Source organism: Cariama cristata, unplaced genomic scaffold (assembly GCF_000690535.1).
Source record: "Cariama cristata isolate BGI_N322 unplaced genomic scaffold, ASM69053v1 scaffold6676, whole genome shotgun sequence".
Taxonomy (NCBI): Eukaryota; Metazoa; Chordata; class Aves; order Cariamiformes; family Cariamidae; genus Cariama; species Cariama cristata.
The window spans coordinates 16,167-30,251 of record NW_009620295.1 but is presented as its reverse complement, the minus strand read 5'-3'; the positions used below and the strand labels follow the sequence as shown (position 1 = coordinate 30,251).

The 14,085-nt window shown below is 37.0% G+C and overlaps 1 protein-coding gene across 1 annotated transcript in view; it reads right to left on the bottom strand.

Annotated features, from left to right (window-relative positions):
- Positions 1-13,679, bottom strand: part of ACER3 (alkaline ceramidase 3) — a 37,066-nt gene extending 23,387 nt beyond the window's left edge. Inside the window, exons 1-3 of the mRNA XM_009701569.1 lie at positions 13,580-13,679; positions 9,167-9,277; positions 1,050-1,102 (exon numbers count right to left, since the gene is read on the bottom strand). Of these exons, the coding sequence (XP_009699871.1) occupies positions 1,050-1,102; positions 9,167-9,277; positions 13,580-13,679 (264 nt within the window). The remainder of the gene's footprint in view (positions 1-1,049; positions 1,103-9,166; positions 9,278-13,579) is intronic.
- Positions 13,680-14,085: the final 406 nt, after the last annotated feature.

The following is a 14,085-nucleotide window of genomic DNA, read 5'->3' as shown; positions in this document are numbered from 1 at the left end:
TGTATGTTCTGAAGAAGATCTGCCTTAGGAGAGTCGTTAGGCACTGGAACAGGCTCCCCAGGGAGGTGGTGGACTCACCATCCCTGGAAGCGTTCAAAAAACGTTTAGATGTGGCGCTTCGAGACATGGTTTAGTGGCTTTACTGGGCATGGTGGCGTTGGGTAGACGGTTGGACTTGATGATCTTTGAGGTCTCTTCCAACCACAATGATTCTATGATTCTATTCAGACAAGTGAGTATTCAAGTTAAGATTGTCAATGCAGTCTGGAGAACGATTCAGCCCAGCTGACTGGCTCTCTAAACTCCGCTGACTTCACTGTAGTTCCATGGACTACAGTGGGAGCACAGACTTCCAGCACACACTTTTAAATGTACGTTTTTTTAATTTTGAACTGAATCCCACTTCACCCTGACTTTGATTCAAAGATTAATTTCCTTAATCTTCTTAGATCTAAAACAGGACAACAGAACAAGAGTCCTTGTGTCCCTTTAGAAAATGGGAAATACCAGGACGAAATCCTTATGCCCAGCGATTTATTACAGAATGTCTTCTAATTGAGAAGAAGAGAAAGAGAAAGACTCAACTATTGCTACTCAGAAGATACCGACTTCAGTATTAATGCTACAGATACATCAAGATAAATAGAAAACATAATAGAAAACATTAAGATGAAAAAAAGGATACAACAAATAACAGTAACTCTAGTCTATACTGCTTGCTATTAAGCCAAAGTTGTAGGAATGTTAAAATAACAACTCAAGTAAACAGATAGTATGATTTCCCAAAGGATAAAGTGTCTTCTACCAACATAAACAACTGATTATAGCTCTTATTTTAGATGCAAGTATATATTCCTGTATATCTAACAGGGGAAAATATCTGACAAAAACAAGACCTGCGCTAGTCTTTTGTTGAGAGCAGGAGTCATGTACAATGATACTTAAGATAGATTAACTCATCTTATATGAGTTTCATTGAGTCTAGAAATGGTAATATGACTATATAGTGAGATACATAAAATGATTCACAGCTACTTATCAATACTTACCTGCATTTCGTACTTCAGGGTCATGTGGAAGCACCAAGATCCCAATCCTACAGCTGAAAACAAATCAAAACTATGGTTAATATAAAAGTCTACACAGAAAACTTCCAGGTACATTGACTTAAAGGCACGAACTTAACTGGGGAAAAAAAAAAACAAAACATCTGCATCTCACTTCAGGGATAAACCCCCAAATTTTCCACAGTCCTCTACTTTACAGATTAGTCACCAGTGATGTTCTTGAATTTATGTTTTTTGTGGGGTGTGTGTCTTCTTTCCCTCCTCTCAATACTGTCTCCTATGAATTGTGGTAATCTCAATGAAGATAGGAGGGGAGGGAACCCAGAATGAATGGAACATTATCATTCTATTTCTCTTTTCTTTTTTTATTTTAAGTACATTAAGATTTATCTGTCTCAATCCTTCTACAAAGCAAACAAAGCATCATTCAACTGCTAGTACTCCTGGAAGTCTGTGATATTTCTGCTTATTGTCCAGTTTTAAGAGGTAAATTTTACAAGGAGCTTTTTGTCAGCTCTAGAAGCAGAAATGAATTGCTACTAGAACTCAAAACTTGAAATTCAGGGTAAACGAACAAAACTCACATAGGATGGATTTATTTTGTGAAACAAGATCACCATTTCCAAGCCTTCTTCTTGGAAGCTCATCCTACATAATGATTTTTATTTATTTGAAATACTTTATTTTTAAAACTCTGAATTTTACTTCTGAAATTAATTCATGAGACACATACTTTGCAGCTTTTTCAGTTAGACAAGGGCAATGTTTCTTGGAAGTTAGATTTCACCGTTCAGAGCTAGGCTGGTAGAGTATTTAATGTATCATTCATTACTTTGAAATGTTATCAGTTAAACACTCTCATTAAGCACCAGCTCATTTTTATTTTGCAAGAACAAGTACGTTAATGCGATGTCTTGTCTTCCTTCAAGGAATTATGTTTTACCTCAGACTCTAGTTTCAGAGAAAGCTAAGTAATTTGCAGTCAGGCCTTGGTCACTGGGGAGTGCTGCTGTGCTTGGCTGCAAGAGCATAACCTTTTCTACACACAACAGTTAGATTTCACTGATGCATGAACAGATCTCCAACAAACTGTGCATTTTGTAAAGGACTCCTAAGACAGTTGATAAGACATGTCTGGAGATGTTTCTTTAGATGGTATTAGACTAGAATTGTGATTATTACACATACTCAACAAAATGAAATACCTAAGCATGTAACTTTATTGAACTATAAAACTGTAATACAGCTACATTTAAAAATGTATTGCCCAATACTGTAATGTCATTAATTCTCTGGGAAAATTAAGCATGGCTGTCTACCAGAACATAAACAAACATATGCACTTCTGTAAGTTCCGATTAAACTGGTTTGCTTCTGAAAAATCTTTCCAAACAACAAGCAACAACCGTTTTTCACCTTCATTGAGATTTTAATAGGAAATTCTCATAGCCATTTTTCTATGTATACAGAATATATTACAACTACTGTTCATTCTGAAGAAGAAAAACATTAAGAATATCATTAAAACAGTGCCATCCATTATCCTGGTTGTCACAGTGATTTCAGTATCTTCATGATACAAACTCTTATGATTTGTAACAAGTGTAATTTTCAAATATGGGCAAAATAATTGTGTAAGAAATTTAAACGGATTTTAAACTAACAAAATCGTTGTTGTTGTTTAGTGGGGTTTTTTTTGGGGGGTGGGGTGTTAATGTTATTTGGGTTGATAAATCTCAACAATCAGTTACTGAACTCCTCCCCTTCCTCCTATATGATTAGAAGCAGTTATTTCTAGATTAAATTTCCTTTCCAGTCTTTGCAAAAATCAAGAATGCTGCTGATATTAGTGTTTCAGGTCATTAATCCCACAAGTACAATTAATTTCTAAAAATAATTAAAAGCCCACTTGCCTCTGTGTAATGATCACACTTGGAGTTTCCTTGATTATGAAATTTTACTACACATTGGAGAACAATGCTTTAGCTATATTGTGTAGCAATAAAATAGTTAACTGAAACAAGAAATGTTTACAGGGACTTATCATATGGTCCTTCCTAAAATAAAAAACTCTACTGGAAATGGCTGTAATACTGCTTGCTGCAATCTTGACAGAGCTCATGAACACCATCAAGTCTGCTTGGTATTTAAGTGCATTCAGCAGATAACCCAGGATTTTTACATGACGAGAAATTATACGACTAGATTATTCATCAGATGACACTCTCCCTCTCAAGATGGCACAGACAACATTTCCTCAAACACTATTGTGGTAACTATGCACAATAGCATCTTTTTGAAGAGATGGTTTAAACGAAGACTAAAGAATGAAACATGATTCTTTATGTATCCCATTTATACCTGCTTATTGCAGAGGCATAACTTAAAAAGGCATGTTTTACATTGCAGAGACATAAAAATGTTTTACATCTAGACATCGAATGAGCTAAGAACCAAGTTTCTCATTTGCTACCTTTGGCATACATTGTATCTTAACACAGAATTGTGCAAAAAGTTTCAGGAATCTGTTCAAAAAAGGAGGAAGGAAGAAACTACATTAAGAGATGATGAACTGACCTGTAGCAGCTGAAGCATACATCATACTCTGCTTCACTAACATCACTATAACTACGTAAGTTCAGCAGAAGGGAGCTAATATCTAATACTGCACCCACCGGGGCAAGAGCTACGCTAGTCAGAGTTGCCGCCTCATGGCTTAATGCAGGGTTAGTGTTTGGTGCTGAAAATACTGCAAAGTAAAAAGAGGAAACATCTATCAGATGCCAAGGATCGCAAGGAAATCTTTATTTCCTCTGCTATGCCCAGAGCACGCTACCTTTTTGTCACACTTTAACTTGTAAACTTACAAGGGGCTTGACACCTATTTGTCTCCAGTAAATACTGGTTTAATACTTAAGCTCAAATGTCTTCACATGCAGCTTCTACCTGCAGTTCTACAAGAATGCAGCAATCTTTAGAGATATTCTCATCACATAACTTCAGGATCAAAACGTTTCTAAGGAATATTTACTTCACAAAAACCATCACTGCAATGAGATGTTCTACCAGCTTTGTACTTTTCAAAATATGAGTGAACATGATTGCTGCAATTGCACCAGTTTTCAATAGAAGCAACTTTTCCACACAGCCATTGCCAAACCGAGCAATAGATTCGCTCCTTATCTGGTAAGCAGGGGTTCCAGTTTTCATTTTAGGTGTTTCCTTCTGCAAAGGAGCTTAACTCACTAAAAGCTGCATATGGGTTGGGAAGTTTTAACACCATCTGAAGCAATACCATTTCCTCTCTAACAACTGTAATTCACTTTTCATAGATACTACAAGTCACTCAGGATTTTTACACCTGCGAACCTCTCGAGTTACAGGGGATATACAGAAATTATGTATTCAGCACAGAATACACACAAAGTCACAATATTACGAGAACAGAATAGCACTTAAAAAGATTGGAAATACAAAGTCAGGTTAGCTGCTATATGCAGACTAACATGGTCGGTTTTGTCCTGCAGCAAACACAATGCCTGTTTACTACCAGTTGATAAAATAGTTGCGTTAGTGATGATGTACGCATCTGCAAACTTTACTTCTTACACAATTATTTCACTGTGCTTCAACACCACCAAAGACTTCAAGACAATATCCATGCTAGAAGTAATCTGACATTACATAGGAGATCCAGCTCCATATATGAACCCTATTAACTCTCAGGATTTGAGCACGAGAGGAACACAAATATTCCCTATGAGTTTTTTCAGTAGTTTTAGGAATAATCAGAAGTATCACATAATCAGTGATAATTCATTTCAATATAAGACTATACATCAGCATTCAATATTCTTATAAGCCTAAAGCCTTTATAGAAAGAGCAGTTTATTAGGATTTCATTGATGCAGTTTGAATTTAAACTGTACAGGCACTGTATGAAAACATTCGGAAGGATGGATGCTCCAGATGCAAACATCTCTATTTAGGTATCTACACATGAACTAGGTGTCAACGCTTCCACTAAAGAGAATGACATTATAAAGAGTAATTCAGCTGGCCAAATAGAAGGGGATATTTTAGGATGAGCCAAACGATTCTCTAGGCTTTGCTGACTGCAATGGGAGACAGACTCCTCTGCACAGGTAGACACACACATTTAGGTATTTAAATCTGGAGCTGAATTCCACCTATAGTTTCTTACAATGATAGAACTGAAGATAAACAACAACATACTGCAACATAAACAGTTAAAGAATGAAACAAGATGAAAAACTAGAATTAAATGAACAATTTTTATTGAATCATTTTGTTTTGTAATGGTTTCCCTCCACAGCGTAAGAGACAGGAGAGACCTTGGTTACTCCAAGGGTACAGCTCTACAAGTAAACTCAAGCATGGCTGGGACCGTTCCCAGACACTATAATGCAACTGTCTGTGCTAATGAATTGTTAGAACAGTCTGCAGCGTGAATCTGACCTGTTCCAACTAGCACTTTCCCCGAGTAGCTCCCAGGCACAGCCCAGCAGTCAGAAGAGTCCAGGGCCCATGCCCAGCAGGGAATTTGTATGCAGTCACCTTATTTTGGAGGCTAAGATGAACAGACACGGGCTGTTCCACACTACTTGGCTTCAGCACTCAGGAATGTTCCCGGACACATTTGATTTACTAACGTCGACATGGCCTAAGCACCTTCCCTACGGCTGTTAGGTAAGAATAAGGGAATTAACTTTGACTAACAACTATTTTCACAAATACAGAGTTTCACTGGAAACAAAGTTTAGTAAGTTGTTTATGAGTTCTATGGCTATGCCTAACGTAGAAACTTTTCGCATCCTTTTTTTTTCCTCTACTTTGGCATAGCTTGAATGACTGAGTCCTAGTGAACAGGCCAAAGAAATACAAAACAGAACAAACCTTCCAAATTTCAAGTAAAGCATCTAATAAAGTCTATAACTCCATTGACTGTTTTTTCTTATCTTCTTAGGTCCAAAACAGTTACTTTTTTTTTTTTTTTTTTTTAAAATCGAGACCCTTCTAGAATATGAACCATTTGGGAACCATGGTTTCCCAGGATGTATGAGGAAATGAGATATGGTAGAACTTGATAAAATACCACAGTGTCATAAGGAATCGTCCAAAAACAACTGCTTATTCTTCAAGGTAGTGACAGCCTGATGATTTGTTCCACCTACTTCATTAGGTGCAACATGCTAAAGTAATTGCTTAAGATTATTCTTCATAATTTATAGGTTGATTAAATAGTTCTCTAAAGCTTAAAAATCGTATCCAGTTCCTATTGAGTTCATTGACAACACGTCCTTTGAGCTGAAAGGCAGCAGAAATAAGGGTTGAGAACAGTATGCTGTATCTCAAAGAACTTGCTGAAAAGTGCAACTCAGCCTCAGCATCAGTATGAACAAGAAATTTATTTGAGCAGTTATTTAGAAATCCCCCTTCTTGTCCTGCCAACTTTGGATCTTAGCATGTATGTGAAACAAGCAGTGCTTCCCTAACTGAAAATGCATTTTGTTCAAAGAGGAAATAAATGTCAACGAAAGAAACTATGCGGTATAAAGTGAAGTACTGAACACAGCGTGGTAAAACACAAAGGAACTGACAATCAGCTAAAAGTCTGGAAGCATCCAAAAGAAACAGCTGATTTAGATCAAAATAATGTCTAGATACAACACTTCTTACGTTTGCAAATGTTAACGGATTTAATTTTAATGTCTGCTTTGACAGCTGCCTTTTAACATCTTGTAAAATCTCAGTAATGGTTCAAAGTTGTTAAGACCTAACTAAAGTGACCTCCCTTTCACCCTCACCTTCATAGCAGAATTGTTAAAGAATCTCTACTTTAACCAAACAACCCTTAGACACTACTAGCTAGTTGAGAAGCTCTGCTATATGGTCTTTAATGAAGCATGGTGCCTGAAGTGAAATTAGAAGTCTGTGTTAAATTCATCATCCCTGTACAGATTAAGCCTATACTTGTTTGTTACAAATTAAGCAAGCAGAGTGAAATCTGTTAATAAATAAAATTACTGTAAGGGAAAGAATTCTCTCTGGTACTTTCTTACAAAAAGAAATTTCTGTACGCTTACTCTGTCTCCACTTCAGTACGCTTCTCATTCAGTCACATGCACAGAAAAAATGCCAGTGTTCCTGGCACATTTAACTATATTTAAAATTCTGTTTATCTTCTCATTTGCTGTTTTTACTCCATAGTAGAACAAATGTTAAGAGGTTTGTGACTCCAAACCATCCTGTTCCTGTTTTTCACTGAAAAGCTATAAAGCCTTCTATATTCCTTTGCATCTTTCAAGTGCTGTAAAACAGTCCAGCATTACGAATACTGAAGCAGAGACAAAACAGAAGAGAAACGTGTTTGGGAGTGACCTTTTATGTTAGGTTCCAACATATGAGATAAAAATCAAGCCATGCAAGCATTTATCACTTCAGACAGGAGCCAAAGGCATCCCAGTCAGAGATGAGTGGAGCCCAGCTGGAACTCAGGACTGCCCTCCAGCACCACTGTCAAATACACAGGCTGAGCTCCCTGTCATGAAGACCAGGAACAGTGTAAAACTGAAGTCCATGATACTTATTGTGATGACAGATTATTTTTTTTTTTATTAAACATTTTAAACATTAAACAGTATGAGAGATTTGGGGCAGTCTTGGTGTGACAGCCTGACATTCTGGTCAGATAACGGCACACTTTGTCCATCATGAAGTGTCACTGACAGAGGTAGCCACAAGTTACGGTGAAGACTAAGTCTCAAACACAGAGTTTTAACTCCCCCCCCCTTTTTTTTTTTTTTTTTTATTTTTTGAAGAAATGGAGGTTTCTGAATTCTAATTATCCTTTTTTTTTCCTTTTTTTTTTTTTTTTTTAAGTTTAGGAAGAATGGCAGTAGACGATACTTTGATTCAAGAACATGCAATGAGTCAACTTCTGCAAATGTTTACACACTGTTTCTTCCCCTGTCTTTTTAAAAGGAATCCCTGATCTTCAAGAATTCCTTCTGCCAAACTAGTTTATACTGAGAAAAAAATTAATAGCTACTCAAACCCATTAAAAGCCTACGAATGCCTATTTGGAAGGTGTTCAGACAACATCCAAAGTTGTACATTGTTGCTGCTTATCTATCACATGGATCAGCAAAGCCAATGTAACTGAAAAACCATGAAGTTTTATGTCACAGCTTAATCGGCACCAAGAATACCTTTAGCACATGGATATGTGGTTTTCGTCAACACTTGCCTAAATACACAAGTATGCCAATCTTAGAAGTAAGATTTAGAATAAACCAATCTCTTACCACTGAGAAGACTGGGAAAGATAGCTTCCACAGAGATAGGAGCTATAGCAAACACAGAAATCCTGCGAAACACAGAAATTCTGTGAAATTTACTTTGAGGTCCATCTGCCAAATCTTAACCATCTTCAAACATCTTCTTTTCTCATAAGGAACATGACTTCTAGTTGCATAATTAACTCTTTAAAAGGAAGTTGGTTCTTTTCCGGATTTTGCTATTTTAGAAAAAGTAGACTGCCCTTAAGTTCACCTATGCACGAATGTCACATTGTTCTTCCATCCTTGCAAAGCTTCCCAGATATGATGGCAGTTAGGTTGTGGGGTGGTATGTGCCAAAGAGGAACTGAAATCAAATTCAAACTCATGAAAGAATGCTTTACCAGGACTTCAAGCTCTTGGCCATTTCTTGTATTACTGTTCCATACAAAAGTCACAAATATATTAATATAGTGAGAAACTGTTTAAAAGTAGGACACACAAGACATCTGTAAATCATGATAAAGGGACACAGTAAGCTAAGATGCACTGAGTAGGACTTAAAGCCAGAAAAGGATAGCTTTATGAGGTTTTAAAGTGATTTAGTGAATTGTAACTTCAGGTCCTTCCAACAAATATCAACTTTCTGTAAACCTCAATTTGTTATACTTGTTAAAGTTTACATTTCACACGCATAGTATTTGGATTCAACTACTTGGTTTATTAATATTTGGATGTTGTTCATTGCAAATCTGAGCTCTCTTTATAATGAAAGAGCAAATTAAGTTTTACACATACCTGTAAGACACAAATATGCAGCTAAATACCGTTTTTCAAGGCCATCTTTATAGGTCTGAATCGCACCATAGATTGGAGGTAGAATGAAAATCAGGTTACTCACTGTGTTCCCTGTAGGGCAGAAACCAAAAGCAGAGATTTAGAATCGGGTACTATGCACTTTAGAGAAGTAAAATTGCATTCACTCATTAAAGACAGGTTCAACAGTTTTCATTCAGAAAGCTACAGCTTTTCAGAACTTGTCTTCTGCTTTCATACATAATACAAAGTTAAACTTTGGTACAACACAGTTAACTACTTGAAGACTAAGAACACTAACTCTTTTGTCTTTTTTCACATCTATGGATAGTAATAAAATACTAATTTAACTAAAAAGTTTGACTTAGATGGTGCTTATTTTCTTGGCAGGACACAGAAAAGTATGGTTACCTTGATTGCACAGCTCGTGAATTAAAACCCAATTCCTTAAGGAGATATAAACCCCAAATAGCTCAAGTTTGGTATTTTAAAAGAGCTACTTGTTTGGTTTTTTTCTTTTCTTAAATCCATTCTTGGAACTCTCCTCCATACTCCCTTCAGATACTTTAAGGTCACCCAGTGACTCGTTCCCAAATGAAACCAGTTCAATCTCTACTATTAGTGTGCTAGTCACAGCGCACAGACAGAACAAGCCAGATCGGTTGCCACATCACAGATCACAGTGTAAGACTAAAGACTGTAAGAAAGCACGACAAGGAATAGCAAAAAGTCAGAATTCAGTACTGAACAGCATGATGGCAACTCTCAAAGCTTATCAAGAGCCTGAACTTCAGCAAGACAGCACTGCCCTCCATCCCTCTTGCTGAAGCTGGGATGCAATGCAAATGACACGTGTTGCAGAGAAAGCAAGACCAAGCCAAGAGCTCCGCTCTCATACCAGGGGGCACGACGGCCCTTCCAGCACTGGGGAAGACAAAGGAACCTTTCTTTTTTTTTTTTCTTTCAGACTACTCTCCCAGTCTGATTTAGATGTTTTTTTTTCCAAACTGTTGGCCTATGAAAAAGAACAATGAAATATTGAGAAGTTTAAGTGAAGCATAAGGAAACGGTACGTTTCTCAGCAGAAGGGATGCAGATTCAGCTTTTTAGCCTAACCACAAATCATGATTTTGAGAATAAAGATTATGTAATGGGAATAAAATGACACGCAATTTGGGAAAAAGAGCAAATCTATTAAAAAAGGCAGAATATTGCTTACATAAATTAAATTGCACACTTTCACACGCCATCAGTCAAATATATACAAAATTGAAACTCTAATTTCCACATAACCTCAATGAGAAGTACAATGTATGAGGCAATGGAGAGGCCAAAAAAAAACATTTCTGTTTTTTTTATTCAGCAGAAAATCTCAAAAGAGTTTCACTTTCTAAAACAAAGACGACAGTGAGCGGGCCATGTCTGAATCACTCCCTCAATTCAAGCACCTGTTTTTCAGGAGTCCTACTTCCCAAGATCCATCCCAAAGACAAGTGAAAAGTACCAAACTATGATCATACAACCCCAAAGTATTACAGCACAAAAGTCTATAGTTTATAGGTTTACTGAAAATTCAAACCCAAATGAAAAAAAGGTTATTTCAGAACACATGAAGCAGAAGTGTACCTAGTTAACTTTAACGAGTTAGCTCTTTAAATTCTCACAAAATAAATTCAAATCTCAGTTTGAGATAGTCTTCTCGACCAGATAAAAATCACATCTGATTTTTATCAGACCTTCTTTAAATCACTTCCTTATTGATTTAACATCATCTCCTGCGCAACCATGAATTTCACCAAGTTATAACAAGCAAAACAGAGATGTGCCAGAGATCTTACTCATCTAGTCAGCTCTGTATTAAGTTCCTCCATGTAAAAAAAGCCCAGCTGAAATCACAACAGCTCTGCAATGACATACAAATTTACACCAATATAAAAGGCCTTTTTATTGCTTAAACTCTTTGGGGAATCATTAGCCTTTTACCACATTCCCACACTGTTGCAATGGGCAGTGATTCACTTTCGGTGGAGACCAGGTTTGGAAGAAATTCACTAACACTCAGTATTGTGTGGTACACTGACCGTTACCACGTCCTCCCAGAAGTCATGCAAAGACGTCACTCAGCCTCAAAAAGTAGAGTAAAGGCTATGTAGTCCGGATAGTGAATCTTCTGCTTTCTAAAGCAGTTCTCAATTATGTCCATTTTCAAGAGAAGTTATTAGATATTATATAAATATCACTGTTCAAGGCCACGTCATTATGAAATTGTCAAAAACGTGGCAAAAATTCAAATATGAAGATGCCGAACAAAAATGCCATGATGTTTATCCACAACTAGGAAGGCACGTGACTTCAAAAGAGAGTTGCAGTAGGATAACAAACTTCAGATGGATGTAAGAATGCAGAAAAGAGATTGTTCTGTAGGAAAGCGAAGGTTTCAACACTTCCTGTAAAGCTATAATTATGTTAAATTATTGAAAATTTATGAGCGTTTAATCTAGGACCATCTTGCTGAGAGAGGAAATACCGAAGACCTAATCTAGCTGTAAATTCCTGCCACTCCTTCTCTGTACTTTCTGGCCTGTATTATTCAGAACATTTACAGCATGGATTAGGCAAGCCTATTTGCAAAACATACTATTGAAAGTTGTGCACATTTTTTAAAAAGGGAAATGGGGGCGGGGGAACAATGAAGTCCCCGGGTGCGCTGCTAGTAAAATTATTTCTTTCAAGAACAAAAACTACAAGGTCTCTTTCAAACCCAAGGTCCCTAGAAGTGCGTATTTCATAAAAGTCTAGCTAGTCTTTACATGATTAGCCTCAAACAGAATAGCTTATAAATTCGTTAAAAGGGATTTTTACTAATTCCATCAAAAAACAGCAGTGGGATATGCACAGAGATTAGCAAACAATGCTAAGAAAAAGGTGACACAACTACAGACTCGAAACTCTAAAGTTAATTAACAAACTAGGAAGTGAAACAAGTTTTGAAGGAAATAGATATGGAAGTTGAAAATGTGAAAAAAGCTAAACTGTCAAGAAATCTAATCTTTTTCTTTCTCACCAGATTTTCTTTTTTTTAAAAAAAAAAAAAAAAAGGAAAAAAAAAATCATAGAATCATCTAGGTTGGAAAAGACCTTTGAGACCTTCCCCCCTTCCCAGTAGTAAGATGTCTGGCATAGTCCTTTTTGTTTCAAGACAAACATTGGTTTATGGTTGGACTCAATGATCTTAAAGGTCTTTTCTAACCTAAATGATTCTATGATTCTATCAAGTCCAACCATTACCCTGGCACTGCCAAGCCCACCACTAAATCATGTCCCTAAGCACCACGTCTACACATCTTTTAAACACCTCCAGGGATGGGGACTCCACTACTTCCCTGGGCAGCCTGGTCCAATGTTTGACAACCCTTTTGGTGAAGAAATTCTTCCTAATATCCAACCTAAGCCTCCCCTAGTGCCACTTGAGGCCATTTTCTCATAATGCAGCAGATATCCTTGGGAAAACAAGAGACTGGAGAATATGCAACTAAGGCATCAGGCAGAAGGTATACAAAATAATTTAAAAAGCCTGTAAGAAATATTGCATATTAGAAATTAGATGATTGCAATTGACGGACCTGAGCTTAACTCTGTACAGCATTCTTATATTTCAGTACTGGATTCTTTGAATACTGGTCCAGGGAGTGATCTAATTTTTGCTTAGTGACCAAAGACTGCTTCTCAGCATTTTATCTTCAGCATGTCTGTCAACAGAAAGGAGGACTAGATTATCAAAGGAAGAAATGAATGAACCTGTGGTCTGAAGTGACAGGAACGGGTTTAAATATGATGGCCAAGAACATGCCTTTGAATGTGAACAGGAATCCTTATTCCAAATGTTGGATTAATCTATTTGAAGAGGCAGAAAAGTAAATTAAGATTGCATGGTGACTGACCATAAGCCATCACTGTAGGCACCAAACTCCCTAAATTTATTTCCAGTAGAGGCAGAGAAAATAGCAACGTCTTCAGGCAACCCAACAGCAGAATACACTGCTCTCTAGCTATTGATAAAAGAAAAGAGAAAGCACATCAGGTGCAGAGAAGCATCACTCGATGGGAGTGATGAATGCGAGCTTACAACATCAGAAGGGACAAAAATTGCTTAGCTCACCTAGCCTAACAAAACAACGGCTGGATGGAATAAAACTGTGCTCAGTAAACACACCATAGGTAAATGCCAAGGATAAAAGGGAGATATTTGAACTAAAGGATAATACTGACAAGAGAATAAATAGATATAAACTAACTCTAAATAAATGCCGGCTAGAATTAAGAGGAAAGCTTCCCGCTGAAGAGGAGATATTTACAACTGCTTCCCAACAGAAACTGGCATCATGAGGAACCTACCTGCTTCCAGGGTGAAGCTCAGTAAGCTCAAAAGCCAGATCCCATGATGTGGTGGCTTGTCACAGTAGTAAAACAGACTATGTCCACAAACATTATACATGGTACTAGGTAAAACGCTAAATTAATGTCTAATCATGGTAAATGCAGACTGTGTGACTGACCTTGCATTTCAAGATTGTTTTAATGCAAATCATTGATTCAAAATACTGTTTTATTCATTGAGGGAATGCCATACGGTACCACAACAAAATCAAATTTATGCAAAACATCATTTCAACAGGCCTCTGTCTACAAGGACAGCTGTACAAGTGTTAAACCACATCCGCACCCTGTTCTACAAACACAACAGCAAAACCTGACAAGTCTTTTTTACAATGCATGTACATTCAAAGTCAGCTTCAGGTCCTAAAAATATGCATATTATCATAAATGCACAAAGATCTGTACAAAGACTGACCACCCCAAACACAAAAAAGTATAAAGAGGAAATAGTATTTACAGGCACA